At 43.5% G+C, this 27,606-nt stretch overlaps 1 protein-coding gene across 1 annotated transcript in view; it reads right to left on the reverse strand.

Moving 5' to 3' along the window:
• Positions 1-27,606, reverse strand: part of LOC143788283 (calcium-activated chloride channel regulator 1-like) — a 62,235-nt gene that overhangs the window by 26,233 nt on the left and 8,396 nt on the right. The window contains exons 5-7 of the mRNA XM_077277823.1: positions 19,712-19,895; positions 18,475-18,699; positions 14,855-15,079 (exon numbers count right to left, since the gene is read on the reverse strand). Of these exons, the coding sequence (XP_077133938.1) occupies positions 14,855-15,079; positions 18,475-18,699; positions 19,712-19,895 (634 nt within the window). The remainder of the gene's footprint in view (positions 1-14,854; positions 15,080-18,474; positions 18,700-19,711; positions 19,896-27,606) is intronic.

A 27,606-nucleotide genomic window follows, 5' to 3' on the forward strand; every position in this document is an offset into this window, starting at 1 on the left:
AAGCTGCGCTACCTCATAAAGACTTGGTCCCCTCTTAAAGGGGATGTTTACCTGTTGCACTTATGAGTAGTATTGCCTTAAGACAGTAAAGTGGCAATGATGTTTTGAAAGAGAGAGTAATAATGCTAATGTGTAGAAGTTAAAATGTAACTAACTAGTTAATTGTAAGAACTGTTTAATAATGTTGCTAGTAGATGAGGACAGGAAGTGAACCCGTAGGGGTTAGTGGTGAGTCCTCTTGGGAGCCATACAGAGATGGCTCATTGATCCTAAACTGAAAGCTGGATGTTATGTTCTATACTGTGTATAGTAGTGGAAGGGCAGTAGGCCCGGGCAGAAAGGGGCGGTCCTGCATAGAAAGGAGAGGCAGTAGGTCTGGAGCAGTTAGGACAGGCGGTCCTGCAGACATAAAGTAGGAGAATGAAAGAGAAAAGTTAATTAGTATTATAATGTTTTATGAGAAGGTCTTTAGTGGATTCAGTGTGTACGTCCTTAAAGGCAATGTTAAATTATGGTTCAAAGTTTGCACTAAGTAGAATACCCGGTTGGGTAAAAGAAAGTTATTTATAGCATGTTGCCATAATATTTAACCATGTTTTGTAACGTTCAAGTGTCCTCACCTCCCATAAAGGGAAGCTCTATTCAAACTTGCTTATTGTTCCTGTATTTTAAAATTGTATGTCTTTTTGCTAACCTGTATTGTTGTTTTCTTCCCAGTCCAGGAGTACTGGATTTAACCGGGGGGGAGTGCAGCGCCCCAGAGTCCTGGTCGTTGCAGTACTGAAGCTCTGCCGCTAAGGGGAGCTATGGTACGTCTGATGGCACTGAAGGAGTTCATCTGACCAGGTATCACATACACCAATACATTTCACAAGCGGGCCTCCAGCGGGAGCTAAGGGTTCTATTCATTAGGCCACTCCTCACCTTGTGGGTAAACTGGGGGTCAGGCAGGAAGTTAGAACAGAAAGCTGACTGGGTTGGAACCAGGCAACACGTTGTGGCAGAGGGTGTTGTGGGGGAAGATTCGGTAGGGTCCCTGTCAGGTTTGGGACCCTGACAGAGGCCTGGCAACGAGAAAGAACGTCACGGGACCGTGCCTGCTCAGCATAGCGGCGGTGCCCTAAGAAAGGATCAGAAGCGAGATATATTGTGCTGAGTGAGAAACGAGATCAAAGCAAGAAGGAGAATACCAGTAGGAGTCATGCTGTAAGACCGAGGCAACATCCTACTGAGGCGCACAACCGGCGGCCGGAACGCCGAGGAAGTATTTCTATATATAGCTTCAGGCAATACTTCAAACCAACGGCAGGACAGTCAGTCACAGGCGGGCTGTCTCACCTAAATCACCTAAGAAGACATAGGGGGCAACCTGTGGAGAGGGGCGACTCTAGGGTCCCGGAAGAGCTCCGAGCCTACCCGTCATACGGGTGCGTCCCAACCGTAACATCAGGGAGGGACGGAGGATTAGCAGAACATCATCTAATCGAGTTGTGAGGGAACACGAGAAACAGACACAACAGTTGTGGGGACTATCCCGTAAGCACAGCAGGGGAGGACCACAACACATAGCGCTAGCAGGAAGGCACAGATTTCCACCTGCAAAGGGAACTCTGGAGGTGCCATTGGACCGGCCGGACTTGCGCAGCCTGGTTGACCGTATTCCGGACAGAGGACTCAGAATCCTTCAGTAAAGAGGTAAAGAGACTGCAACCTGGTGTCCTCGTTATTTACCGCGACCTGCACAGCACTGCAACCTCACCACCACACCTTCACCGTTCACTGGACGCTCCCCCGCGCAGGCAGGGCCACGGACCAGGTCTAGCCACCGTGACAACCCCAGAACAGAGACTCAGAGGCCCGGTACCGGGTACCCCTCGGCCCGGCGGCAGTGGGGGCGCTCCAATAGCATCATGTAAATTATGCAACACCAGAAATCGACAATCTTCCTGATGGGCTGGCGCCATGCGCATGGTCACCTGTGTCCAAAACTGAGGCTTATTTTTAGCCAAAGGTGTAGCATCAATGCCCCTTAAAGGAATAAGGTTCTGGAAAGGCTGCAAGGGAAAAAAACAACACCTGGCAAACTCAAAGTCCATTAAGTTCAAAGCGGCGCCTGAATCCACAAACGCCATAACAGAAAATGATGACAATGAGCAGATCAAGGACACAGATAACAGAAATTTAGGTTGTACAGTACTGATGGTAAATGAACTAGCGATCCTCTTTGTCCGCTTAGGGCAGACTGAAATGACATGAGAAGCGTCGCCACAATAATAACACAACCTATTCTGACGTCTGACTCCTTGTAGTTCTGTTCTAGACAGAATCCTATCACACTGCATTGGCTCAGGACTCTGCTCTGAGGACAACGCCACAGCGCGCACAGTTCTGCGCTCCCGCAAGCGCCGGTCAATCTGAATGGCCAGAGACATAGAATCACTCAGACCGGCAGGCGTGGGAAACCCCACCATAACATCTTTAACGGATTCAGAAAGACCCTTTCTGAAAATTGCCGCCAAAGCATCATCATTCCATTTAGTCAACACAGACCATTTTCTAAATTTCTGACAAAACAATTCTGCCGCCTCTTGACCCTGAAACAGGGCCAACAAGGTTTTCTCCGCTTGATCCACAGAATTAGGTTCATCATATAATAGTCCTAAAGCCTGAAAAAAGGAATCTACATTAAGCAAAGCCGGATTTCCAGATTCCAGGGAAAATGCCCAATCCTGTGGATCGCCACGCAGCAGGGAAATGACGATTCTAACCTGCTGTATGGAATCACCAGAGGATCGAGGTCTCAGAGCAAAAAACAGTTTGCAGTTGTTTTTAAAACTCAAAAATTTGGACCTGTCACCAAAAAACAAATCAGGAGTAGGAATCTTCGGCTCTACAACAGGAGTCTGAACAATATAATCAGAAATTCCCTGTACCCTAGCAGCAAGCTGGTCTACACGAGAAGCTAATTCCTGAACATCCATGCTAACACGAGACTCCTCAGCCCCCCAGAGAAAAAGAGGGAAGAAAAGACAAAACGAACTGCAGAAAAAAAAATGACTCAACACCTTTCTTCCCTTCTTCTGAGATGCATTTAACTCATTGTTGGCCAGTTGTACTGTTATGATCTGGTGACTTTGGAGCCGCATGAAACTTTCTCAGGAGTAGGTGGAACCTGTACTGACCGCAAACCCTGAACTAACACCGCAACTAGAAGTAGCCGTGGGGTGTGCCTAACAAACCCTAGACACCTCAACACAGCCGGAGAACTAAATACCCCTGTAGATGGAAATAGGAATGCTATCTTGCCTCAGAGCAGAACCCCAAAGGATAGGCAGCCCCCCATGAATATTGACTGTGAATAGGAGAGGAAAGACACACGCAGGCAGAAAACAGAACTCAGCAAAAGAGGCCACTCTAGCCAAATAGGGAAAGACAGGACAGAATACCAAGCGGTCAGTACTAAAACCCTTCCAAAAATATCCACAGCAGATAATACAAAAAGTTCCACAATCTAACTAAAGACATGGAATGTATATCTGCAACTCCTGAGAATCCAACAAGACTGAGAACATACTGACACAATCTAAGCGGGACAAAAACTGAATAGCACTGAATTATTGAGCACACAGCATGTGTGCAACAGAAACAAAACCAGACACTTATCTTTGCTGGTTTGGTAGCAAGGCAGAAGGGACCAAACAAGGACCAACACCTCCCAACAACAATGGACAACTGGCAAGGACTAATGAATCCTGCTCGCCTAAATACCCCAGTCAGAACTGCAATCAGCAGAAACACCTGACCAGGACTGCAACTCAGGGACAACTGCATTACCTCCTACAACCACCGGAGGGAGCCCAAAAGCAGAATTCACAACAGCTGGCCCAGCAACTTCTACTGACCCAGATGACAGTGGTAGCCGCCTGGAAAGAATCCCTGGTCCGTAGAATGACAACTGCCCAGCCGCAACGACGGTACTCACCAGCCGTGCTCCCAGCCCCGGCGGAACTTGCACCTTCGACCTCGGTGGAGCCGGAAAGCAACGATCTGCTGGAAAGGGTGACGTCACCAATGGAGAACCTGGACCTCGCGACTGCAACCCCAACGGAGCCAGAAAATGAAACACCACCGGAAAGCGAGATGCCGAAAACCAAGACAACCACGCCGCAGCCCCAGGCCCTGCAGCCTGCGGACCAAGCACCCCAGCAAGAGATCCAGACCCCAGTGGAGACAGAACAAGACATCGTCACCGGCGAGACAGGTATACAAACTGCCCCGGTAGCTGAAGACACCTTAGTGGGACCCTTAGCGCCCCCGCCAACCTTCATGCTCAGACAGATTACTACTGCCCAAACCTGGGATCATATGACTGACATGGGAGACGCCCTTACTGAGCCAATGACACCAGTAACATCGCCCCTGCAGGCATGCAGGCCTAAGGAGACTGTTTATTGGAAGCATACTAGTATAGATCTTATGGGATTCCCAATAGAGGCCCAATCGGCAGCAAACAGTGTTAAAATCACGGAAACAGAGGACCACTGCAAACAGCAGATACAAAAACTAGCAGCTGAGGAAAAACAGCGTAAAACTAGATGGAAGGCTATGGAGGAAAAGAACCTGCTAGCTAAAGCCCAATCCGGCACAGCTAAACCCGCAAACAGAGGACCAATTAGAACAGGAACTTTTATTTCCTTCAACCTGGACAAAGGATGGGGATTTATCAGGGAACAAATAGGACACAGGGAACTGTTCGTCAACCGCAGGGAGGTGGAATCACATCTCCTAAGAGGACACCCTGACCGTGACTTATACCCCGGAGATAAAGTGACCTATACCCGGCACCATGGAGAAAGGTGATACTATGCCCTTCATGTTAAACTGTGCCCAGCACAGCATGCTTATGCCCATGTAGCCACTGCAATGAGACAGCAAACCCAGGCTACACAAACATCTCATGATGGACTGTTTGCAGCAGAGTCACCAGTTGTGACACACACCAAAGAACTTCCTCAGTCAGGAAGCTGTACACGCCAGGACCTGCCCTGGAAGAAACTATAAGGGTACGTTCACACAGGACTTTTTTGCTGCTTTTTTTGCTGCTTTTTTTTATGCTAATTTAGGTGCGTTTTTTTGGTGCGTTTTTGGTGCGTTTTTTGGGTACGTTCACACAGGACTTTTTTGCTGCAGATTTTTGCTGCAAATTTTTGCTGCTTTTTTTATGCCAATTTTCAGCTGCTAGGACACCTCACAATGGCTCTTCACACCTTACTACCAGGAACTCCCTCACAATAGATCACAATCAGGACACCTCACAATGGCTCTTCACACCTCACAATGGCTCACAATGGCTCTTCACACCTCACTACCAGGAACTCCCTCACAATAGATCACAATCAGGACACCTCACAATGGCTCTTCACACCTCACAATGGCTCACAATGGCTCTTCACACCTCACTACCAGGAACTCCCTCACAATAGATCACAAACAGAGGACACCTCACAATGGCTCTTCACACCTCACAATGGCTCACAATGGCTCTTCACACCTCACTAACCACACCCCTAAGCTCTTGGCTGTGAGATCCCTTCCTGCTGGCCATGATTTTCTGCACAAAAAACGCAGCAAATAATGCTACATGCGTTTTTTCAGCGTTTTTGCAGCGTTTTTTTCATCACCCATTCAAGTCAATGGGTGAAAAAACGCTGCAAAAACGCAGCAAAAACGCTGAAAGAAGTGACATGCCCTATGTCCAAAAAAAGCAGCAAAGCAGAAAAAACTGATCAAACAAAAAACCAACGTGTGTGCATGAGATTTCTGAAATCTCATAGGCTTTACTGGTACTGTAAAAAGCAGCTGAAAATTAGCATAAAAAAAAGCAGCAAAAAAAAGCAGCAAAAAAGTCCTGTGTGAACGTACCCTAAGGGTACGTTCACACAGGACTTTTTTGCTGCTTTTTTTTGCTGCTTTTTTTTATGCTAATTTTCAGCTGCTTTTTACAGTACCAGTAAAGCCTATGAGATTTCAGAAATCTCATGCACACACGTTGGTTTTTTGTTTGATCAGTTTTTTCTGCTTTGCTGCTTTTTTTGGACATAGGGCATGTCACTTCTTTCAGCGTTTTTGCTGCGTTTTTGCAGCGTTTTTTCACCCATTGACTTGAATGGGTGATGAAAAAAACGCTGCAAAAACGCTGAAAAAACGCATGTAGCATTATTTGCTGCTTTTTTTGTGCAGAAAATCATGGCCAGCAGGAAGGGATCTCACAGCCAAGAGCTTAGGGGTGTGGTTAGTGAGGTGTGAAGAGCCATTGTGAGCCATTGTGAGGTGTGAAGAGCCATTGTGAGGTGTCCTGATTGTGATCTATTGTGAGGGAGTTCCTGGTAGTGAGGTGTGAAGAGCCATTGTGAGCCATTGTCAGGTGTGGAGAGCCATTGTGAGGTGTCCTGATTGTGATCTATTGTGAGGGAGTTCCTGGTAGTGAGGTGTGAAGAGCCATTGTGAGCCATTGTCAGGTGTGAAGAGCCATTGTGAGGTGTCCTTTTCTAACAAATTAAATGACCAGGTAGTAGGTAAATACCTGCGTGCTTGAGTACTAACTGAGTGTCTTTGGTGTAGTCATCAAACATGTTTGATTCACCATATACCACAAAAAAAGCATGAAAAAAACGCACCAAAAACGCACAAAAAACGCACCCAAAAAACGCACCAAAAACGCACCTATAAACAGCTGAAAATTAGCATAAAAAAAAGCAGCAAAAAAAAGCAGCAAAAAAGTCCTGTGTGAACGTACCCTAAAGAGACATTTACCTGCGTGAAAGTAAAAGTTGTAAATATGTTGTGCTAATGCTTTTCTTTACAGTTAAATTGGACGTTGTTACCTAAGAACAGTATTATAAATAGAGAAAATGAAAACAGAAGAATGCGGCAGCACTCACCCGACTGTGGTCCAATTCTTTATTTAGAACATGGATAAATGCAGCTTTTCGGTCCGAGGGAGTGCAGTTGGATGGGAGGTGAGCAGGTGAATGACGACAGCTGTTTCGCGCTGTTACAAGCGCTTCTACAGGTCCACGGACCTGTAGAAGCGCTTGTAACAGCGCGAAACAGCTGTCGTCATTCACCTGCTCACCTCCCATCCAACTGCACTCCCTCGGACCGAAAAGCTGCATTTATCCATGTTCTAAATAAAGAATTGGACCACAGTCGGGTGAGTGCTGCCGCATTCTTCTGTTTTCATTTTCTGGATTGCTTCTAATCTCCATGCGAGCACCTCCTGAACTTTAGTCAGCCTGTCACCACTTACTGCTGTTGATTCATTGCCCTAACACAGGCTGTGCAGCTCATTTTTTTCTTTCATCTTGAAGTATTATAAATAGTTTGGCACCTGTTCCGGTGCCCCTCTTTGATATTGCCACGCGCTGGTAGCGTGAACAGGCCAGTATGTATACTTGTTTTGCCTTACAGATTTGGAGCAGAACTGCCTGGCGCAGTGGAGACCAGGACTGGTCAATGTGCCTTGCTACCTCAAAGTTTGGACTTTTACCTGTGTGCTCTTGTAATAAAAAGTTTTCGTTATGTGACGTTCAAGAACCGCACCTCCCATAAAGGGATGTTTAAGTTTTCACCTGTTGACATGCATGTCCAAAAATTGTCTTTAACCTGTAATGCTTGTGTTTTTCTTTTCCCAGTCCGGTAGTGCTGGTGTTAATGGGGCAGGAGTGTATCACCCCAGTTAACCTCTTGCTACAGTGATGTTGCCTTCCTTTCGGGGAGGGTAATGTCAGCTTGGAGGCAATGGAGTTCTCTTTACCAGGTAAGGCACCCACACACAAACACATTCCAAATCCAGGCCAGGGGGGGACCTCAGGGCCTGGATTCAGGGGAGCTTCCCTTGGCTTTGTGTGTCCTGATCTGGAGGAGGAGCTTGTTAGTTGGTCAGTGACACTGAAGGAGAAAGAAGTCTGGAACTGAGTGCAGACAGAGAGTCTTAGCAGCCACGTGGGAGCTGCAGCCTCTGGAAAGAGAGAGAACCTGAAGGGTTGTTGTATGTGGTGGAGCTACAGAAGGACGGAGCAGAGGAGAGATAAAGGGCTCAGAGGGGAACAGCGGTAGGACACCCTCAGAGCCATAGCACAGAAGCCGGGTACCGGGAGCCCGAGGCCTTAGTGGAACTGTATGACACTTGGCAGAATCAGAGGACTAAGAACTTTATGTGATTGGCCCACACCACACCTGAGATGCAGCAGCACCTGAAGAGCCCGGGGCATGATAGAGTCCCTGTAAAATGGCTCAAGCTGCCCGTCATGCAGGTACCTGTCCCAGGACAGGGGGAAAGAACGAGGACCTTGTTAGAAAGCTTCAGGCAGGAGGGACCTCACACCACAGCGCAAGGAGGAAAGGCTCATGGACCTCAACTATGAAGGAGATTCTCCCATTGCCTCTGAGCCGACCGGACCACCACCACCCGTGCCTGGTATCCTGGACTGTGGCCTGCTAACAACAGTAAACTAGGTAAAGACTTTATACATTGTGTCCTCTATTCATTCCTCGGCATATAACATCTCTGCCACACACCTTGGGAGCCTTGGGGACCCCGCTGCACCTGTGGGAAGCGTCACCATAACTGCTGCATCAACATCCCCCAGAGGACCCCCTTTAAAGCATTGTCGGTCACCCAGACCGAAAACCACAGGTGGCGTCACAACAAACTATAATTAACTAACCCCCTTCACATGGGCACCCAGGGTCATGGATCAGGTCGCAGCCACCGTTACATCTGCTTTAAGACTGGACCCGGTACCGAGTGCCCCACGGCCCTGGCGGGCGACCCAAAATTACTGTAAATATCATATACCAAGACTAAGGCACCATTCAGTGTCTTCAGAAACCAGAATTTTTTTGCACAATATTAGGCTATGCCCAAACGTCCAGCTACAGATATTCCATTGACCTCCCGCTACCTCTCTCAAATGCTATTATGATACTTAGCAAGACGGCAATGGAGTTCGGAATGGAGGTATATTCTCTTCAGTGACGAGTCCCGCTTTTGATTTGGACGTAAGACCTCATGGGAAATGTCATGACGGATTCAGTAAGAGGGAATGTAAAAGATTACCAGGAGACATTCTTCAACACAACAATTCCAGCCTACATTTTGCTCATGCTACTGTGAGCAGCCTGCGTAGCTCAAACTTGCTATCATGGTCTGCAACATCTCCTGACGTGTCTCGCATCAACATTTGGAACTCAATTGGTGAGCAATTGCAAAGGGGGCGGCAAAAGTACATATTGATGATTTGTGTGCCCTAGGGCATTCAGTATGGCAAAACATTCCTCACAGGGGCGGACACAGACAGGAGAGGCGCACTGTGCAGGAACAGTATAGGGACCCTCTTTGTGTCTGTGACAAAATATTTTTGCTGCTTTGGAGGTGGAAGTGGGTCTCTATGAGGTTGCACTGGTTACACCCAATGGTGTGTCCACCTCTGATTCCTCAGACAATCATTAAAGGGAAACCGTCAGTGGGTTTTTGCTACTAAATCTAAGAGAAACAAATTAAGGGTCAGAGAGCTTCCATGGATGAGTCTCTTGCTGAGCAGCTGTAGTGTATCACGCTAGGAAGTTCAGGTCCACCTTCTCTATGTAGCCCTGCCGACAACACCGATTGGCAGCTTTCTGACAATGTAACCTGTCAATCAGTGGTGTGGGTGCGTTATGCACAGCTCAGCAGTCATAGCACTGGTACATCTACAGCAGAGAAAACAGGGATTTTATTAAAATTGCATCAAGCAGTCCGGTAAGTGATTGCAGGAATTAGGCTCTCTGTCCCTACAATATGTTGTTACCAGATTCTAAAGCAAAAACCTGCTGACAAACTCTCTTTTAAAACCTAGTTGATAGCAGGCAAAGCATGTAAACGAGCGTATTCCTGAGGGTGCCGCTCCTACTCAACACTGAATAAATCAAGATCATTTGAAAATGTTTCCATTCTATCGATTGTGGGATTTCCATAATTCCACAACTTTTCCTTCTTTGTGCTGCAGTTTCAACTTGGACGAGTGTATAAAAGATCAAAACATTGCAAATAACTGAATATGATACTGATATACTGTATAGCACGGTGGCTCAGTGGTTAGCACAGCAGCCTTGCAGCGCTGGCGTCCTGGGTTCAAACCCCATCAAGGACAACATCTGCAAATAGTTTGTATGTTCTCTCCGTGTTTGCGTGGGTTTCCTCCCACATTCCAAAGACATACTGATAGGGAATTTAGATTGTGAACCCCAACAGGGACAGTGATGATAATGAGTGTGAAGCGATGCGGAATATGTTAGCACTATATAAAAATAATAGCACAGCTTGTTACCAAAAAACAACCTGCCATACAGCTTTGTTCTCAGAAAAATGAAAAAGACTCTCAGTATATTCTCCCCCCAAAAATATATTTTTTTGTTTGTGTAAAAAACAGGAAAATATAAAAAGACAATATAAATTCTATATCACTCTAATCAACCCATAATATCAAACGATATATTTATCATGAGAAAGCAAAAAAGGGTGAACTGTACAATAGGTGTAAAGCTTGTCAAGCCTCCATGGTAATCAAGTCACTGTGGAGCAGGGTTTGGCCGGCGTCACACTCAGCGTAAGACAATACGGTCCGTTTTTTACGGCCGTAATACGGAGAAATGTTCCCAAAATAGTGGTCGGTATGTCCTCCTTAGGGCTCATTTCCACATGCGAGGCACACGTCCGTATCTCGCATGTGGAAACCAAGCTCTGGCGCCGGCACTTTGGAGCGGAGCGTGCTGCTCCATGTGTTCCTATGCGGCCGCACGCTCCGCTCTGGAGTGCCGGCGCCAGAGCTTGGTTTCCACATGCGAGATACGGACGTGTGCCTTGCATGTGGAAATGAGCCCGTAGGCAGGGTGTGTCAGCGTATTTTGCGCATGGCATCCTCCGTATGTAATCCGTATGGCATCCGTACTGCGAAATTTTCTCGCAGGCTTGCAAATCCGACATCTAATGGATTTATGGGCTCAAATGTCCGTTAAAACATATATACAGTATATATATATATATATATATATATATATATATATATATATCATTGAGACACATATATATATATATATTCTGTTTTTATATTTACTTCAGCGCGATATATGTGAAAAGCCGGTAATTCAATTGCCGGCTTTTCATTTCTCCTGCCTAAACCCGACAGGATATGAGACATGATTACATACAGTAAACCATCTCATATCCCCTTTTTTTTGCATATTCCACACTACTAATGTTAGTAGTGTGTATGTGCAAAATTTCAGCGCTGTAGCTGCTAAAATAAAGGGTTAAATGGCGGAAAAAATTGGCGTGGGCTCCCGCGCAATTTTTTCCGCCAGAGTGGTAAAGCCAGTGACTGACGGCAGATATTAATAGCCAGGAGAGGGTCCATGGTTATTGGCCCCCCCCGTGGCTAAAAACATCTGCCCCCAGCCACCCCAGAAAAGGCACATCTGGAAGATGCGCCTATTCTGGCACTTGGCCACTCTCTTCCCACTCCCTGTAGCGGTGGGATATGGGGTAATGAAGGGTTAATGCCACCTTGCTATTGTAAGGTGACATTAAGCCAGATTAATAATGGAGAGGCGTCAATTATGACACCTATCCATTATTAATCCAATTGTCTGAAAGGGTTAAAAAAACACACACAAACATGATTAAAAAGTATTTTAATGAAATAAACACACAGGTTGTTTTAATAATTTATTGCTCTCGCAATCCATCAGGAACACCCTCGCTTGGCAAAATAATAAACACACAATATACATACCCTCTGATGTACTGTCACCTCCCACGAGGTAATCCATCTGAAGGGGTTAAAATATTTTACAGGCACGAGCCCTGCTAATGCAGCTGTGTGCTCGTGCCTGTAATCCCCGGCGAATGAAGGAAATGTAGGTCAATGACCTATAGTTGCCTTCATTCGCGGTGATGCGCCCTCTACTGGATGTCCTCATATGACCTGGAGCGTGGGAAAAAGTTCCCAGGCTGCAGTTCATGAGGACATCCACCAGAGGGCGCATCACCGCAACTCAATGTAAGTATAGATCACTCTGCTTTCCTTTCAGCACCCGGGGATTACAGGCACGAGCGAGTGGTTTAGCGCAGCTCCTGCCTGTAATATTAGTTAACCCCTTCAGATGGATTACCTCGTGGGACGTGACAGGACATCCGAAGGTATGTATATTGTGTGTTTATTATTTTGCCAAGCGAGGGTGTTCCTGATGGATTGAGTGAGCAATAAAATACTAAAACAACCTGTTTGTTTCTTTCATTAAAATACTTTTTAATCATGTGTGTGTGTGTTTTTTAACCCTTTCAGACAAATGGATTAATAATGGATAGGTGTCATAATTGACGCCTCTCCATTATTAATCTGGCTTAATGTCACCTTACAATAGCAAGGTGGCATTAACCCTTCATTACCCCATATCCCACCGCTACAGGGAGTGGGAAGAGAGTGGCCAAGTGCCAGAATAGGCGCATCTTCCAGATGTGCCTTTTCTGGGGTGGCTGGGGGCAGATGTTTTTAGCCACGGGGAGGCCAATAACCATGGACCCTCTCCTGGCTATTAATATCTGCCCTCAGTCACTGGCTTTACCACTCTGGGGGAGAAAATTGCGCGGGAGCCCACGCCAATTTTTTCCGCCATTTAACCCTTTATTTTAGCAGCTACAGTGCCCAAATTTTGCACATACACACTACTAACATTAGTAGTGTGGAATATGCAAAAAAAAGGGGATATGAGATGGTTTACTGTATGTAAACCATGTCTCATATCCTGTCGGGTTTGTGCAGGAGAAATGAGAAGCCGGCAATTGAATTACCGATTTTTCACTAACACCGCTGCGTATTTCTCGCAAGTCACACTGCTGGTCCGTGTGGAATCCGTATTTTTCTCGCCCCCATAGACTTTCATTGGTGATTTTTTTGCGCAATATGCTGACAAACGCAGCATGCTGCGATTTTGTACGGCCGTAGAAAGCCGTATAATACTGAACCGTAATATACGGCTGATAGGAGCAGCCCCATTGAGAATAATTGTGCCGTTTATTTGGCTAGTTTTACGGACGTATTTTCTGCGCTCTTACGTCCGTAAAACTCGCCAGTGGGATGCCGGCCTTTCCCAAACTCTGGCCCTCAGGGCCCCCAACAGATCATGTTTTCAGGATATTCTTATTATTGCCCAGGAATGAGAGAATCTGTTGCAATTTCTGATGCCTTGATGATAATTCCATCACCAATGCAATACTAAGAAAATCCTAAGAGCACGACGTGTTGGGGGCCCTGAGGACCACAGTTTGGGAAACACTATTGTAGAGGAAGCACTGGTTGCTTATTAGTTACTAGATGGTGGCCCGATTCTAACGCATCGGGTATTCTAGAATATGTATATAGTTTATTTATGAAGATTTCAGAATAATGCAATGAATACACAGGATTCGGCCGGGTGCGACCAATTAGCGAAGCGTGGTTCAAATCCTGTGCCAATTCGTGGCCGGACTGCGTCTGACACTGATTGTTCGCAGCCGGCCGGGCGCGATCAATCAGAGAAGCCAGGGCCAGCTCCAGGTTTTTGAGGGCCCCGTCTGAAAGAGTCTCACAGCAAACGTATCATATAACACAGCCCATGTAGTATATAGCACAGCTACGTAGTATATAGCACAGCTACGTAGTATATAACACAGCCACGTAGTATATAACACAGCCACGTAGTATATAGCACAGCCACGCAGTGTATAACACAGCCCATGTAGTATATAGCACAGTCCACGTAGTATATAGCACAGCCCACGCAGTATATTACACAGCCCACGCAGTATATAACACAGCCCACGTAGTATATAGCACAGCCCTCATAGTATATAGCACAGCCCACACAGTATATAACACAGCCCACGTAGTATATATATAACACAGCCACGTAGTATATAGCACAGCCACGTAGTATATTGCACAGCCATGTAGTATATAGCACAGCCCACATAGTATATAGCACAGCGACGTAGTATATAACACAGGCCATGCAGTATATAACACAGTCCACACAGTATATAGCACAGCCCACATAGTATATAACACAGCCCACGTAGTATATAGCAATGTGGCCATCATATCTCTGTTAAAAAAAGAATTAAAATAAAAAATAGTTATATACTCACCTTCCAGCAGCCGCTGGATCCAGCCCAGGCCTTTAGCGATGCTCCTCATGATGCTCCAATCCCAGTAATGCCTTGCGGCAATAACCCGTGATGATGTAGCAGTCTCGCGAGACTGCTACATCATCTGGGGTCATTGCCACAAAGCATTCTTGGGACGGCAGCATCGCGAGGAGCGGGAAAGGCTGCTGCAGATGCTAGAAGGTGAGAATATAATGATTTTTTTAATTATTATTATTTTTAACATTATATGTTTTTACTATTGATGCTGCATAGGCAGCATCAATAGTAAAAAGTTGGTCACACAGGGTTAATGGCAGCGTTAACGGACTGCTAAAACACTATGTGGGCGCTGACTGGAGGAGAGTAGGGAGGGGCCAATTCGTGGCCAGACTGTGCCTGTCGCTGATTGGTCGCGCCCAGCCGGCCGCGACCAATCACCGATGCGGGATTTCTGTGACAGACAAACAGACAGACGGAAGTGGACCTTAGAAAATTATATATATAGATTTGACATTTAGGTAATTGTATCAATGAACATAAGGGTCATGGGAAAACTGTCTGAAATTAAATTGGCACCGTTCTTGTAAAACACAAAATAATGCTACATAAAGCATGTCTAATAATTACCTGAAAACCAGTCAGGATTCCTGCGCAGATGTTTGTTCCACTAATGGTTTTAGTTGGAAGTAAAGATTTTAGATGGTTTCGTTGGACATCGCTGGTTATTTTCACCAATGGTGACATTTGTAATGCATAAAATGAGAATGTGACAATTCCAACAGAGGATCCAGTTTCAATTATCTGAGTGATGAAAATATCTGCAGCTTGATAGAGTCTCTGGAGCCGAAATCCCTGTATGTGTAAAATAACGAAAAGTCAGTTTTAAAAGTTTTTATTTAGTTAACTGAAGTAATTGCTAATATGTTCTCATCAGGCAACAGACAAAAAACAAAGACAAAAATATAATGATTGAATACCCTGCAGTAAATAAATAAACAGTAATAGTGCATCAAAATCAAATAGGGTTTACTACTAGTGATGAGCGAGTATACTCGTTGCTGGGGTTTTCCAGAGCACGCTCGGGTGGTCTCCAGGTATATCTGACTGCTCGGAGATTTAGTTTTCATTATGGCAGCTGGATGATTTACAGCTACTAGCCAGGCTGAGTACATGTGGGGGTTCCCTAGCAACCAGGCAACCCCCACATGTACTTAGGCTGGCTAGTAGCTGTAAATCATTCAGCTGCGGCGATGAAAGCTAAATCTCCGAACACTAACAAATATTCATAGATCACCCGAGCGTGCTCTGGAAAACCCGAGAAACGAGTACACTCGCTCATCACTATTTACTACTTTATTTACTGCAAGGTATTCAATCATTATGTTTCTGTCTTTGTTTTTTCTGTTCAGTGGCCAGTGTGAACGTGCGCTTCCATGCTGCATGCGCACCAGTTTATATCCCAGTTCATACCTTTGGGTTCTTTACAGTGCTCCTACCCCGACGGTGCCATTTTGCCCCTATTGGAAGAAGCTCTTTAGCGAAACGGCGCTGTCGGGGTAGGACCACGAAGAAGTCAGGAGTTATGCCGGAGTCACACTAGGGAGTTTGGCGGACATATGGGAGGCGCAAAAACAACGCATTGCACACGGACCAATGATTCTCTATGGGGCAGCTCCTATCTGCCGTATATTTTGCAGCCGTATTTTACTAGCATAGAAAATCGCAGCATGCTGCGTTTGTCAGCGTATTGTGCAAAAAATCTGCCAAAGAAAGTCTATGGGACGAGAAAAATACGGATTACACACGGACCATCAGTGTGACTTGTGAGAAATACGCTGCGGTGTTCTATAGAAAAGTCGGCAATTCAGCGCAGTGTACAGTAAAATCACACTGACAGGTTAGAAAAGAATAGATAGAATAAATGTCTACACATAGTATAGGCATATATACAGTACAGACCAAAAGTTTGGACACACCTTCTCATTTAAAGATTTTTCTGTATTTTCATGACTATGAAAATTGTACATTCACAATGAAGGCATTAAAACTATGAATTAACACATGTGGAATTATATACTTAACAAAAAAGTGTGAAACAACTGAAATTATGTCTTATATTCTAGGTTCTTCAAAGTAGCCACATTATGCTTTGATGACTGCTTTGCACACTCTTGGCATTCTCTTGATGAGCTTCAAGAGATAGTCACTGGGAATGGTTTTCACTTCACAGATGTGCCCTGTCAGGTTTAATAAGTGGGATTTCTTGCCTCATAAATGGGGTTGGGACCATCAGTTGTGTTGTGCAGAAATCTGGTGGATACACAGCTGATAGTCCTACTGAATAGACTGTTAGAATTTGTATTATGGCAAGAAACAAGCAGCTAAGTAAAGAAAAACGAGTGGCCATCATTACTTTAATAAATGAAGGTCAGTCAGTCTGAAAAATTGGGAAAATTTTGAAAGTGTCCCCAAGTGCAGTGGCAAAAACCATCAAGCGCTACAAAGAAATTGGCTCACATGAGGACCGCCCCAGGAAAGGAAGACCAAGAGTCACCTCTGCTTCTGAGGATATGTTTATCCGAGTCACCAGCCTCAGAAATCGCAGGTTAACAGCAGCTCAGATTAGAGACCAGGTCAATGCCACACAGAGTTCTAGCAGCAGACCCATCTCTACAACAACTGTTAAGAGGAGACTTTGTACAGCAGGCCTTCATGGTAAAATAGCTGCTAGGAAACCACTGCTAAGGACAGGCAACAAGCAGAAGAGACTTGTTTGGGCTAAAGAACACAAGGAATGGACAATTTGAGATCTTTGGTTCCAACCACCATGTCTTTGTATGAAGTAGGTGAACGGATGGACTCTACATGCCTGGTTCCCACTGTGAAGCATGGAGGAGGAGGTGTGATGGTGTGGGGGAGCTTTGCTGGTGACACTGATGGGGATTTATTCAAAATTGAAGGCATACTGAACCAGCATGGCTACCACAGCATCTTGCAGCGGCATGCTATTCCATCCGGTTTGCGTTTAGTTGGACCGTCATTTGTTTTTCAACAGGACAATGACCCCAAACACACCTCCAGGCTGTCTAAGGGCTATTTGACCAAGAAGGAGAGTAATAGAGTGCTATGCCAGATGACCTGGCCTCCACAGTCACCAGACCTGAACCCAATTGAGATGGGTTGGAGTGAGCTGGACCACAGAGTGAAGGCAAAAGGGCCAACAAGTGCTAAGCATCTCTGGGAACTCCTTCAAGATTGTTGGAAGACCATTCCCGGTGACTACCGCTTGAAGCACATCAAGAGAATGCCAAGAGTGTGCAAAGCAGTCATCAAAGCAAAAGGTGGCTACTTTGAAGAACCTAGAATATAAGACATAATTTCAGTTGCTTTACACTTTTTTGTTAAGTATATAATTCCACATGTGTTAGCTCATAGTTTTGATGCCTCAGTGTGAATGTATAATTTTCATAGTCAAGAAAATACAGAAAAATCTTAAAATGAGAAGGTGTGTCCAAACTTTTGGTCTGTACTGTATATATATACAGTATGTATATGTCAGAGACACATATATATATTTATAGTTAATACAGTGCTAGATAGCTTAAAAGCCGGTGTCAATGACATATACTGTATATATATATATATATATTCATATATATATATATATATATATATATATATATATATATACACTGTATATATGTTTTCACGAATATTTGAGCCTATGGATCCATTATATGTCCATTTTGCGATAAAAAAACGCAGTACGGATGCCATACGGATTACATACGGAGGATGACATACGCAGCCACACCCTGCCTACACATGACATACGAATCACTGTTTAGGGAACATTTCTGTGTATTACGCCTGTAAAAAACGGGCCGTATTTCCCTATGCTAAGTGTCACCCCGGCCTTATGCACATGACACTTACACTTTGTAAGTACTATCTGTAAAGTTTGATCAATTAAAAGAAAGAAAAAAATGCAGCAGCACTTCAAAATCCAGTGACGAAAAAACCTTAGTCCTTTATTTCAAGAGAATTGCATGGACAAGGTAATGCAAGCAGGTACAGGGCAGATGGTACAGGCAGAGGAACAGGACGACGGCCGTTTCGTGTTGTACACGCTTCCACGGGTCACAGAATTTTTGCACCAAGTCTACCGCATGTGAAAATGCCTTTATGATGATACTAATTACTAATATATGATCCAAATATAACAAACAATGGTATTGATAACTTACATTGAGCATACTTGGAGAAACATCCAGTACCAGAGTGACAACCCTGTCTCTTTTCTGGATAAGTGTGAAAGTAGGGACAGGAATATTGGTGCTGGTCATCGGAGGAGTGGACGCCATGTCAGTAGAGTTCATTATGACTTCCCATGTACTGAGAGAGTTACACATTTTATTCTGTAGATTTGGAGCTTCAATGTTATGATTACTGGAATCGCAGAATTCAGTTACCTGAAAAGAGAAATATGTAAAATAAACATTGAATATGTTCTGCTTTTGTATTTTATATTTTGCTTTAAAAATATGTTTTTTTTTTCATTTATTTGCTTCTGAAATACAAAACTAAGCAACATTCAAAATAGTCTTCATTGGAAATGTCCTACTACTTTGCTATAAATTCCTTCACTTAGCTAGCTGGTCTGAAAAATCTTATATTAACCTGTGAAAGTTCTGCCCCTGACTTAGACATCTCTCAGTTTGAATAATGTGAATTTCTATTTAATTTACTATTCGATTTTCTTTGATCTGCATTGCCACATATATGGCTTAGGAGTAGGGATTAGCGAATCCGAACTGTAACCATACCGGACTCCGAACTCGGACTTCTTACTATTAGTGATGAGCGAGTATACTCGTTGCTCTGGTTTTACCAAGCACGCTCGGGTGGTCTCCAAGTATTTGTTGGTGTTCGGAGATTTCGTTTTCAGCACCGCAGCTGAACGATTTACAGCTGCTAGCCAGCCTGAGTACATGTGGGGGTTGCCTGGTTGCTAGGGAATCCCCACATGTACTCAGGCTGGCTAGAGCTGTAAATCATTCAGCTGTGGCAATGAAAACTAAATCTCCGAACACTAACAAATACTCGGAGACCACCCGAGCGTGCTCGGGAAAACCAGAGCAACGAGCATACTCGCTCATCACTACTTACTATAAGTCCTGTTTACTGTTCAGGTTCGGCAGACTAATAAAGCTTGTTGAAAGGCTGCAGCGCAGATCCTTACTGTGACCATTTTACAGCCTTATTACAGCACCAAAGTTCAGGTCCCCATTGACATATATATGGCTCGGGTCGGGTCCGGGGTCAAGTTTGGGTCAAGTTCTGGTACCCGAACCAACCTTTGTCCTCAAGTTCGTCCGAACCCGAACTTCCACTGGTCCGTTCATCCCTACTTAGGGCTGAGTCTTCTGACAGGTTCCCCTTAACAAGAATCCAAACCAGGTGACAATTTTCATGAATACTCACAGATGGAATTGCTTGTGAATACATGATGGATTGCTTGATGTTTTGGTTCTTCACTGGAACAAAAACACAACCAGTTTCATATAGGCCTGTTTTTTCATCAAAATTGCAGAGCTTCATTTCACAAAAATTTCCATGACACTGATCTTTTTTCTTTAAATTAACACCACGAATGTATCTGGAACACCTGGAATACAAATAACACTTATATTATTCCTATTTAAAAAAGAGAGAATGAGTAAGCAGGAAGCGTATATAAGCACTGTTTCCCTGGAAAGAAAGAAGAAAGGAAGAAAGAAGAAGGAAATAACATAAATGTCTAAAGAGCTTTAATTTTGCAATTTCCACTTGTTTTGTCTAGGGACTCAATGAACATAATATATCAAAATGGTTGCCATCTTGTTACACTAATGAAAACCTGTCCTAAAATTTTAAAGGACCATTGTCTGAGCATGTGCAGTAGAAAGCTCTGCCACATCTTTGTTTTTGTTTGTAGGAATATGTGCTCAAAGTGGAAATTTTGACACCAGGGGTCCAGAGGTAAGAAGATTCTGCTCACACTGCTGTCCATCATGTCTATCTGATCTAATACTGGAGATACCAGGAGTGCTGTGGTAAGAAGAGGCTGCTCACACTGCTGTCCATCATGTCTAGCTATTCTAATACTGGAGATACCAGTGGTCCTGAGGTAAGAAGAGGCTGCTCACACTGCTGTCCAACCTGTCTGACCTAGTACTTGAGATACCAGGTGGGGATGAGGTAAGAAGAGGCTGATCATACTTCTGTCCATCCTGTATATCTGATGTAATAGTGGAGATACCAGTAGTGCTTAGCACAAAACAGGCTGCTCGCATTGCTGTCCACTCTGTCTATCTGATCTAGTACTGCAGATATCAGGGGTGCTGAGATAAGAAGAGGCTGCTCACACTGCTGTCTTTCTGAATACAGAGAAACTGCTTTGACCTGGAGATAGGTAACCTATATTACGTATTACAAAGTTAATAGTCAAAGCAGCAGAGCTTACTATTACACAAAAAGAGAAGAAGTGGAGCTTTCTACTGCAGATGCTCGCAAGCACCTGTTCTGTTAATATTCTAGGACAAGTTTCTGGCAGTGAAACACTGTATAACATGAGGGTAGCCACTTTAATATACTATAGTGATTACATTTCTTGACTACATGTATATAATATCCTAATTAACAATATTTAGAAATGTAATAATTATAGCATTTTCTTTCTTCATTTTTTGCAATTCTCTGAAAAAATGCTTTAATATATACTGTTCTTATTAGCTAAGTGAAGTGATCTAGTTTTCATTATAAACCTATTTCATACTTTCATAGTGTTAATGCCTGAAAGAAAACACAAGTCCATAAAGTTCAGTCTATAGACCTAACATGTTTATTCATGTGAAAGTTTTCAGACTTAAAAAAAAAATAGCTATGCTGATAATGACTTCCCAACTACCTTTTGACCCCGCAGTCGATCAGGTCTTCCTTAGATTGTTAGAGCAGCAGCAACAGGGCAGTGAGTGGATTCCTTCTATCAGAATGATTTCCAAAACTATTTTTTTTAACCCCTTAATGACAGGGCCACATTTTTTTTTTTAAATCTGACCATTGCCACTTTATGTAGCAATAACTCTGAAATGCTTCAACATATCACTTTGATTTGGAGACTGTTTTTTTCGTGACACATTATACTTTATGATAATGGTAAATTTGGGTTGATATGTTTTGTGTTTATTTATAAAAATATCAAAAATTTGACAAAAAAAAATTAGCAATTTTGAACCTTTGATTATACCTTTAATCCAGATAATCATACAACACAAAACATTAATAAATGACATTTCCCAAATACCATTTGTGAAATATTGTTTTATTTTGTTAACATTTTAAAAAGTTTAAAAGTTTTCATTTTTTTCAAGGAAATTTACAAAACTCAGTTCGTTAGGGACTTACTCAGTTTTGAGCTGACTTTGAGGGTCTTATATATTGGAATCCCCCAAAAGTGAGACCATTTTAAATACAGCACCTCTCATCGTATTCAAAATTACTTTCAGGTAGTTTATTAACCCTTCAGGTGCTTTTCGGGAATTAATGCAAAGTGACATGACAGGAATGAAAAAATGTATTTTTGCCACCTAAATGTCGCTAACTTCTGAACAGGTCATTATAACCGGCAGACTCTAAGGCCGTTATTTGGCCATGAATTGCCATGGCAAATATCAGGACCACACGATCAAGATCTCAGGATGCCCATGGGGTTAAAAAGGAACCCCCCACACTCTGTTAATAGTGATGAGCGAATATACTCGTTGCTCGGGTTTTCCCGAGCACGCACGGGTGATCTCCGAGTATTTGTTATTGCTCGGAGATTTAGTTTTCATCGCCTCAGTTGCATGATTTACGGCTGCCAGATATGCTGAATGCATGTGAGGAATGCCTGTTTGTTAGGGTATTCCCACATGTATTCAGCGTATCTGGAAGCCGTAAATCTTGCAACTGAGGCAATGAAAACTGTATCTCCGAGCAATAACAAATACTCGGAGATCACCTGAGCGTGCTCGGGAAAACCCGAGCAACGAGTATACTTGCTTATCACTATCTGTTAGCCATCTAGATGCTGTAGACACTATTTACAGTAATATTTACTGGGTTAAACGGCCATGTTCAGTGCAAACACTGATCTTTGTTAATGCACCAAGTTGTCATCTATAGTCTACATCTGACAGCTCCTGGATTGTCACCCGACGGAGGAAGCTATTGTCTTATACCGCAGGTCAGTTTCATGTCACATTGGTGGTCATTAAGGGGTTTCTTTTAAAAAAAAAAAGGTCAGAAAATCCAATGGATTACAATTTCTCAAAAAAGCTAATTAAATATAATAGCAACATGCTAGCAAAATCCTTTACTAACCACAACGTACGTCACATCCGTGCTTCACCAAATCACTGTTTTTTCTAAAGCTTCTAATCTCACACCATACATGATATGTTGATCCAAGCAATAAGGTAAAGAGGATACATATGTTCCAGCAATTGAAACAAATCGGAATCCACCTGGAATATGTTCTTAGATTTGAGTAACAGCTGTGGAGCACCTCGAAGTGTTATAATGGTTGTATTCCAAACTTACATATACAAGAGTGAAGCCTTCAGAAAATCACTTTCCTTGACAATATTATAAGGATGGATACATTATATTGAAATGGGAAATGTGTTATGGATTAAATTGTATTTTCTGTGTCTGAAATATTTAAAGAGAACCATTCAGCTACTTCATGCTACTTCTCTGAAATAAAAATCCCTAATAATATTTATTTGTCTTGAGTAGCTTATGACTATGGGGTGATTTGGTCCAGCTCGCATTTTAATTCTAACAACTCTCAACCATCTTCTTGCAAAAAACTTTGAATGTATTTATAAGTTGTGGTTTTCCTTCACCCTTGAGTTGCTGATTGACAGCCTTCTCCATGTTACTATGCATATGGGGAAATCTGTCAATCAGCCACATGGGGGAAGAAGAGTCTGCATAACATGAATACATCCGACACTTCCTGCACAGAGCTGGTATCACAGGACTAGGGGGTGAGTTTGACCAAATGACTCCTTAATCATAAATCATTAAAGGGAACCTGTCACCCCCAAAATTCAAGATGAGCTAAGCTCACCGCATCAGGGGCTTATCTACAGCATTCAGTAATGCTGCAGATAAGCCCCCGATGTATCCTGAAAGATGAGAAAAGGAGGTTAGGTTATACTCACCTGGGCGGGCGGTCCGGTCCGGCGCCTCCTATCTTCATACGATGACGTCCTCTTCTGGTCTTCACGCTGCGGCTCCGGCGCAGGCGTACTTTATCTGTCCTGTTGAGGGCAGCGCAAAGTACTGCAGTGCGCAGGCGCTGGGAAAGGTCAGAGAGGCCCAGCACCTGCGCACTGCAGTACTTTGCTCTGCTCTCAACAGGGCAGACAAAGTACACCTGCGCCAGAGCCGCAGCGTGAAGACCAGAAGAGGACGTCATCTGATGAAGATAGGAGGCATCAGCAGCGGGACCGCCCCTGGGTGAGTATAATATAACCTGTTTTTCTTATCTTTTAGGATACATCGGGGCTTATCTACAGCATTCCAGAATGCTGTAGATAAGCCCCTGATGATGGTGAGGTTACCTCACCCTCAATTTTGGGGGTGACAGGTTCCCTTTAACACTGGATCAGATTTACTTATGTGAGTGTTCCACCTTAAAAGGGTTGTACAAGACTTTTGTTTTTTTTACACCATACATAGCCGGGGCACATTTATAAGATTATCTCAGTACAGGGACATTTTAATACTTCCAATTGTGAAACTTATTTTAATTCCAAGATCGGTTGATTGAAATCTACATTATTTGTGGGAAAACCTCTTTAAGGCAAGGAGACAATGAGATGATGATTGGGGCTTTAACCCCTTAGTGACAGAGCCAATTTGGTACTTAATGACCGAGCCAATTTTTACAATTCTGACCAGTGTCACTTTAAGAGGTTATAACTCTGGAACGCTTTATCGGATCCCGCTGATTCTGAGACTGTTTTTTCGTGACATATTGTACTTCAAGATAGTGGTAACATTTCTTCGATATTACTTGCGATTATTTATGAAAAAAACGGAAATATGGCGAAAATTTTTAAAATTTTGCACTTTTCAAACTTTGTATTTTTATGCCCTTAAATCAGAGAGATATGTCACAAAAAATAGTTAATAAATAACATTTCCCACATGTCTACTTTACATCAGCACAATTTTGGAAACAAAATTTTTTTTTGTTAGGGAGTTATAAGGGTTAAAAGTTGACCAGCAATTTCTCATTTTTACAACACCATGTTTTTTTTAGGGACCACATCACCTTTGAAGTCATTTTGAGGGGTCTATATGATAGAAAATAACCAAGTGTGACACCATTCTAAAAACTGCACCCCTCAAGCTGCTCAAAACCACATTCAAGAAGTTTATTAACCCTTTACGTACTTCACAGGAACTGAAACAATGTGGAAGAAAAAAATGAACATTTAACTTGTTTTTCCAAACATTTTACTTCAGAACCATTTTTTTTAATTTTCACAAGTGTAAAAACAGAAATTTAACCACAAATTTTGTTGTGCAATTCCTCCTGAGTACGCCGATACCCCATATGTGGAGGTAAACCACTGTTTGGGCGCACCGCAGAGCTTGGAAGTGAAGGAGCACCGTTTGACTGTTTCAATGCAGAATTGGCTGGAAATGAGATTTGACGCCATCTCGCTTTTGGAGAGCCCCTAATGTGCCTAAACAGTGGAAACCCCCACAAGTGACACCATTTTGGAAACTACACCCCTTAAGGAACTTATCTAGATGTGTGGTGAGCACTTTGAACCCCCAAGTGCTTCACAGAAGTTTATAACGTAGAGCCGTGAAAATAAAAAATCGCATTTGTTTTCACAAAAATAATTTTTTCGCCCACAAATTCTTATTTTCACAAGGGTAACAGGAGAAATTAGACCAAAAAAAGTTGGTGTGCAATTTCTCCTGAGTACGTCGATACCCCATATGTGGAGGTAAATCACTGTTTGGGCGCACCGCAGAGCTTGGAAGTGAAGGAGCACCGTTTGACTTTTTCAATGCAGAATTGGCTGGAATTGAGATCGGATGCCATGTCGCGTTTGGAGAGCACCCGATGTGCCTAACCAGTGGAAACCCCCCACAAGTGATACCATTTTGGAAACTAGACCCCTTAAGGAACTTATCTAGATGTATGGTGAGCACTTTGAACCCCCAAGTGCTTCACAGAAGTTTATAACGTAGAGCCGTGAAAATAAAAAATCGATTTTTTTCTACAAAAATGATTTTTTGCCCCCAAATTTTTATTTTCACAAGGGTAACAGGAAAAATTAGACCACAAAAGTTGTTGTGCAATTTCTCCTGAGTACGTCGATACCCCATATGTGGGGGTAAACCACTGTTTGGGCGCACGCAGAGCTTGGAAGAGAAGGAGTGTCGTTTTACTTTTTCAATGCAGAATTGGCTGGAATTGAGATCGGACGCCATGTCACGTTTGGAGAGCCCCTGATGTGCCTAAACAGTGGAAACCCCCCACAAATGACACCATTTTGGAAACTAGACCCCTTAAGGAACTTATCTAGATGTGTGTTGAGCACTTTAAACCCCCAGGTGCTTCACAGAAGTTTATAACGTAGAGCCGTGAAAATAAAAAAATCGCATTTTTTCTACAAAAATGATCTTTTTACCTCCAAATTTTTATTTTACCAAGGGTAACAGGAGAAAGTGGACCCCAGAATTTGTTGTACAATTTGTTCTGAGTACGCCGACACCCCATATGTGGGGGTAAACCACTATTTAGGTGCATGGCTGAGCTCGGAAGCAAAGGAGCGCCATTTGACTTTTCAATGCAAAATTGACTGGAATTGAGATCGGACGCCATGTCGCGTTTGGAGAGCCCCTGATGTGCCTAAACAGTAGAAACCCCCCAAAAGTGACCCCATTTTGGAAACTAGACCCCCCATGGAACTTATCTAGATGTGTAGTGACAACTTTGAATGACCAAGTGCATCACAGAAGTTTATAATGCAGAGTCGTGAAAATAAAAAATATTTTTTTTTAACAAAAAAGATTTTTTTAGCCCCCAAGTTTTTATTTTCACAAGGGTAACAAGAGAAATTGGACCCCAAAAGTTGTTGTCCAATTTGTCCTGAGTATGCTGGTACCCCATATGTGGGGGTAAACCACTGTTTGGGCGCATGGCTGAGCTCGGAAGGGAAGGAGCGCCGTTTTGGAATGCAGACTTTGATAGAATTGTCTGAGGGCGTTATGTTGCGTTTGTACACCCCTAATGTACCTAAACAGTAGAAACCCCCAACAAGTGACCCCATTTTGGAAAATAGACCCCCCCCAGGGAACTTATCTAGATATGTGGTGAGAACTTTGAATGCCCAAGTGCTTCACAGAAGTTTATAATGCAGAGTAGTGAAAATAAAAAAATATTTTTTTTTCCCACAAAAAAGATTTTTAGCCCCCAAGTTTTTATTTTCACAAGGGTAACAGGAGAAATTGGACCCCAAAAGTTGTTGTCCAATTTATCCTGAGTACGCTGATGCTCCATATGTGGGGGTAAACCACTGTTTGGGCGCACGGCAGAGCTCAGAAGGGAGGGAGCACCATTTGACTTTTTAGCGCAAAATTGGCTGTCTTGTTTGGAGACACCCTGATGTACCTAAACAGTGGAAACCCCCCAATTCTAACTCCAACCCTAACTCCAACACACCCCTAACCCTAATCTCAACCCGATCCATAATCCTAATCACAACCCTAACGATAATCACAACCCTAACCCCAAAACAGCCCTAATCTCAACCCTAACCATAACCCTAATCAAAACCCTAAATCCAACACACCCCTAACCCTAATCTCAACCCTAACCTCAAACCTAACCCTAATCCCAATACACCCCTAACCCTAATCCCAACCCTAACCTTAACCCTAATCCCAACCCTAACCCTAATCCCAACCCTAATCCCAAACGTAACCCTAATCCCAACCCTAATCCCAAATTTAACCCTAATACCAACCCTAATACAAACCCTAACCCTAATCCCAACTCTAACCCTAACTTTAGCCCCAACCCTAACCCTAATTTTAGCCCCAACCCTAGCCCTTACCCTAACTTTAACCCCAACCCTAACCCTAAATTTAACCCTAACCCTAGCCCTAACCCTAACTTTAGCCCCAACCCTAACCCTAAATTTAACCCTAACCCTAGTCCTAACTTTAGCCCCAACCCTAACCCTAAGGCTACTTTCACACTTGCGTCGTGTGGCATCCGTCACAATCCGTCGTTTTGGACAAAAAACGGATCCTGCAAA

The sequence above is a fragment of the Ranitomeya variabilis genome, chromosome 8 (assembly GCF_051348905.1).
Source record: "Ranitomeya variabilis isolate aRanVar5 chromosome 8, aRanVar5.hap1, whole genome shotgun sequence".
Lineage (NCBI taxonomy): Eukaryota > Metazoa > Chordata > Amphibia > Anura > Dendrobatidae > Ranitomeya > Ranitomeya variabilis.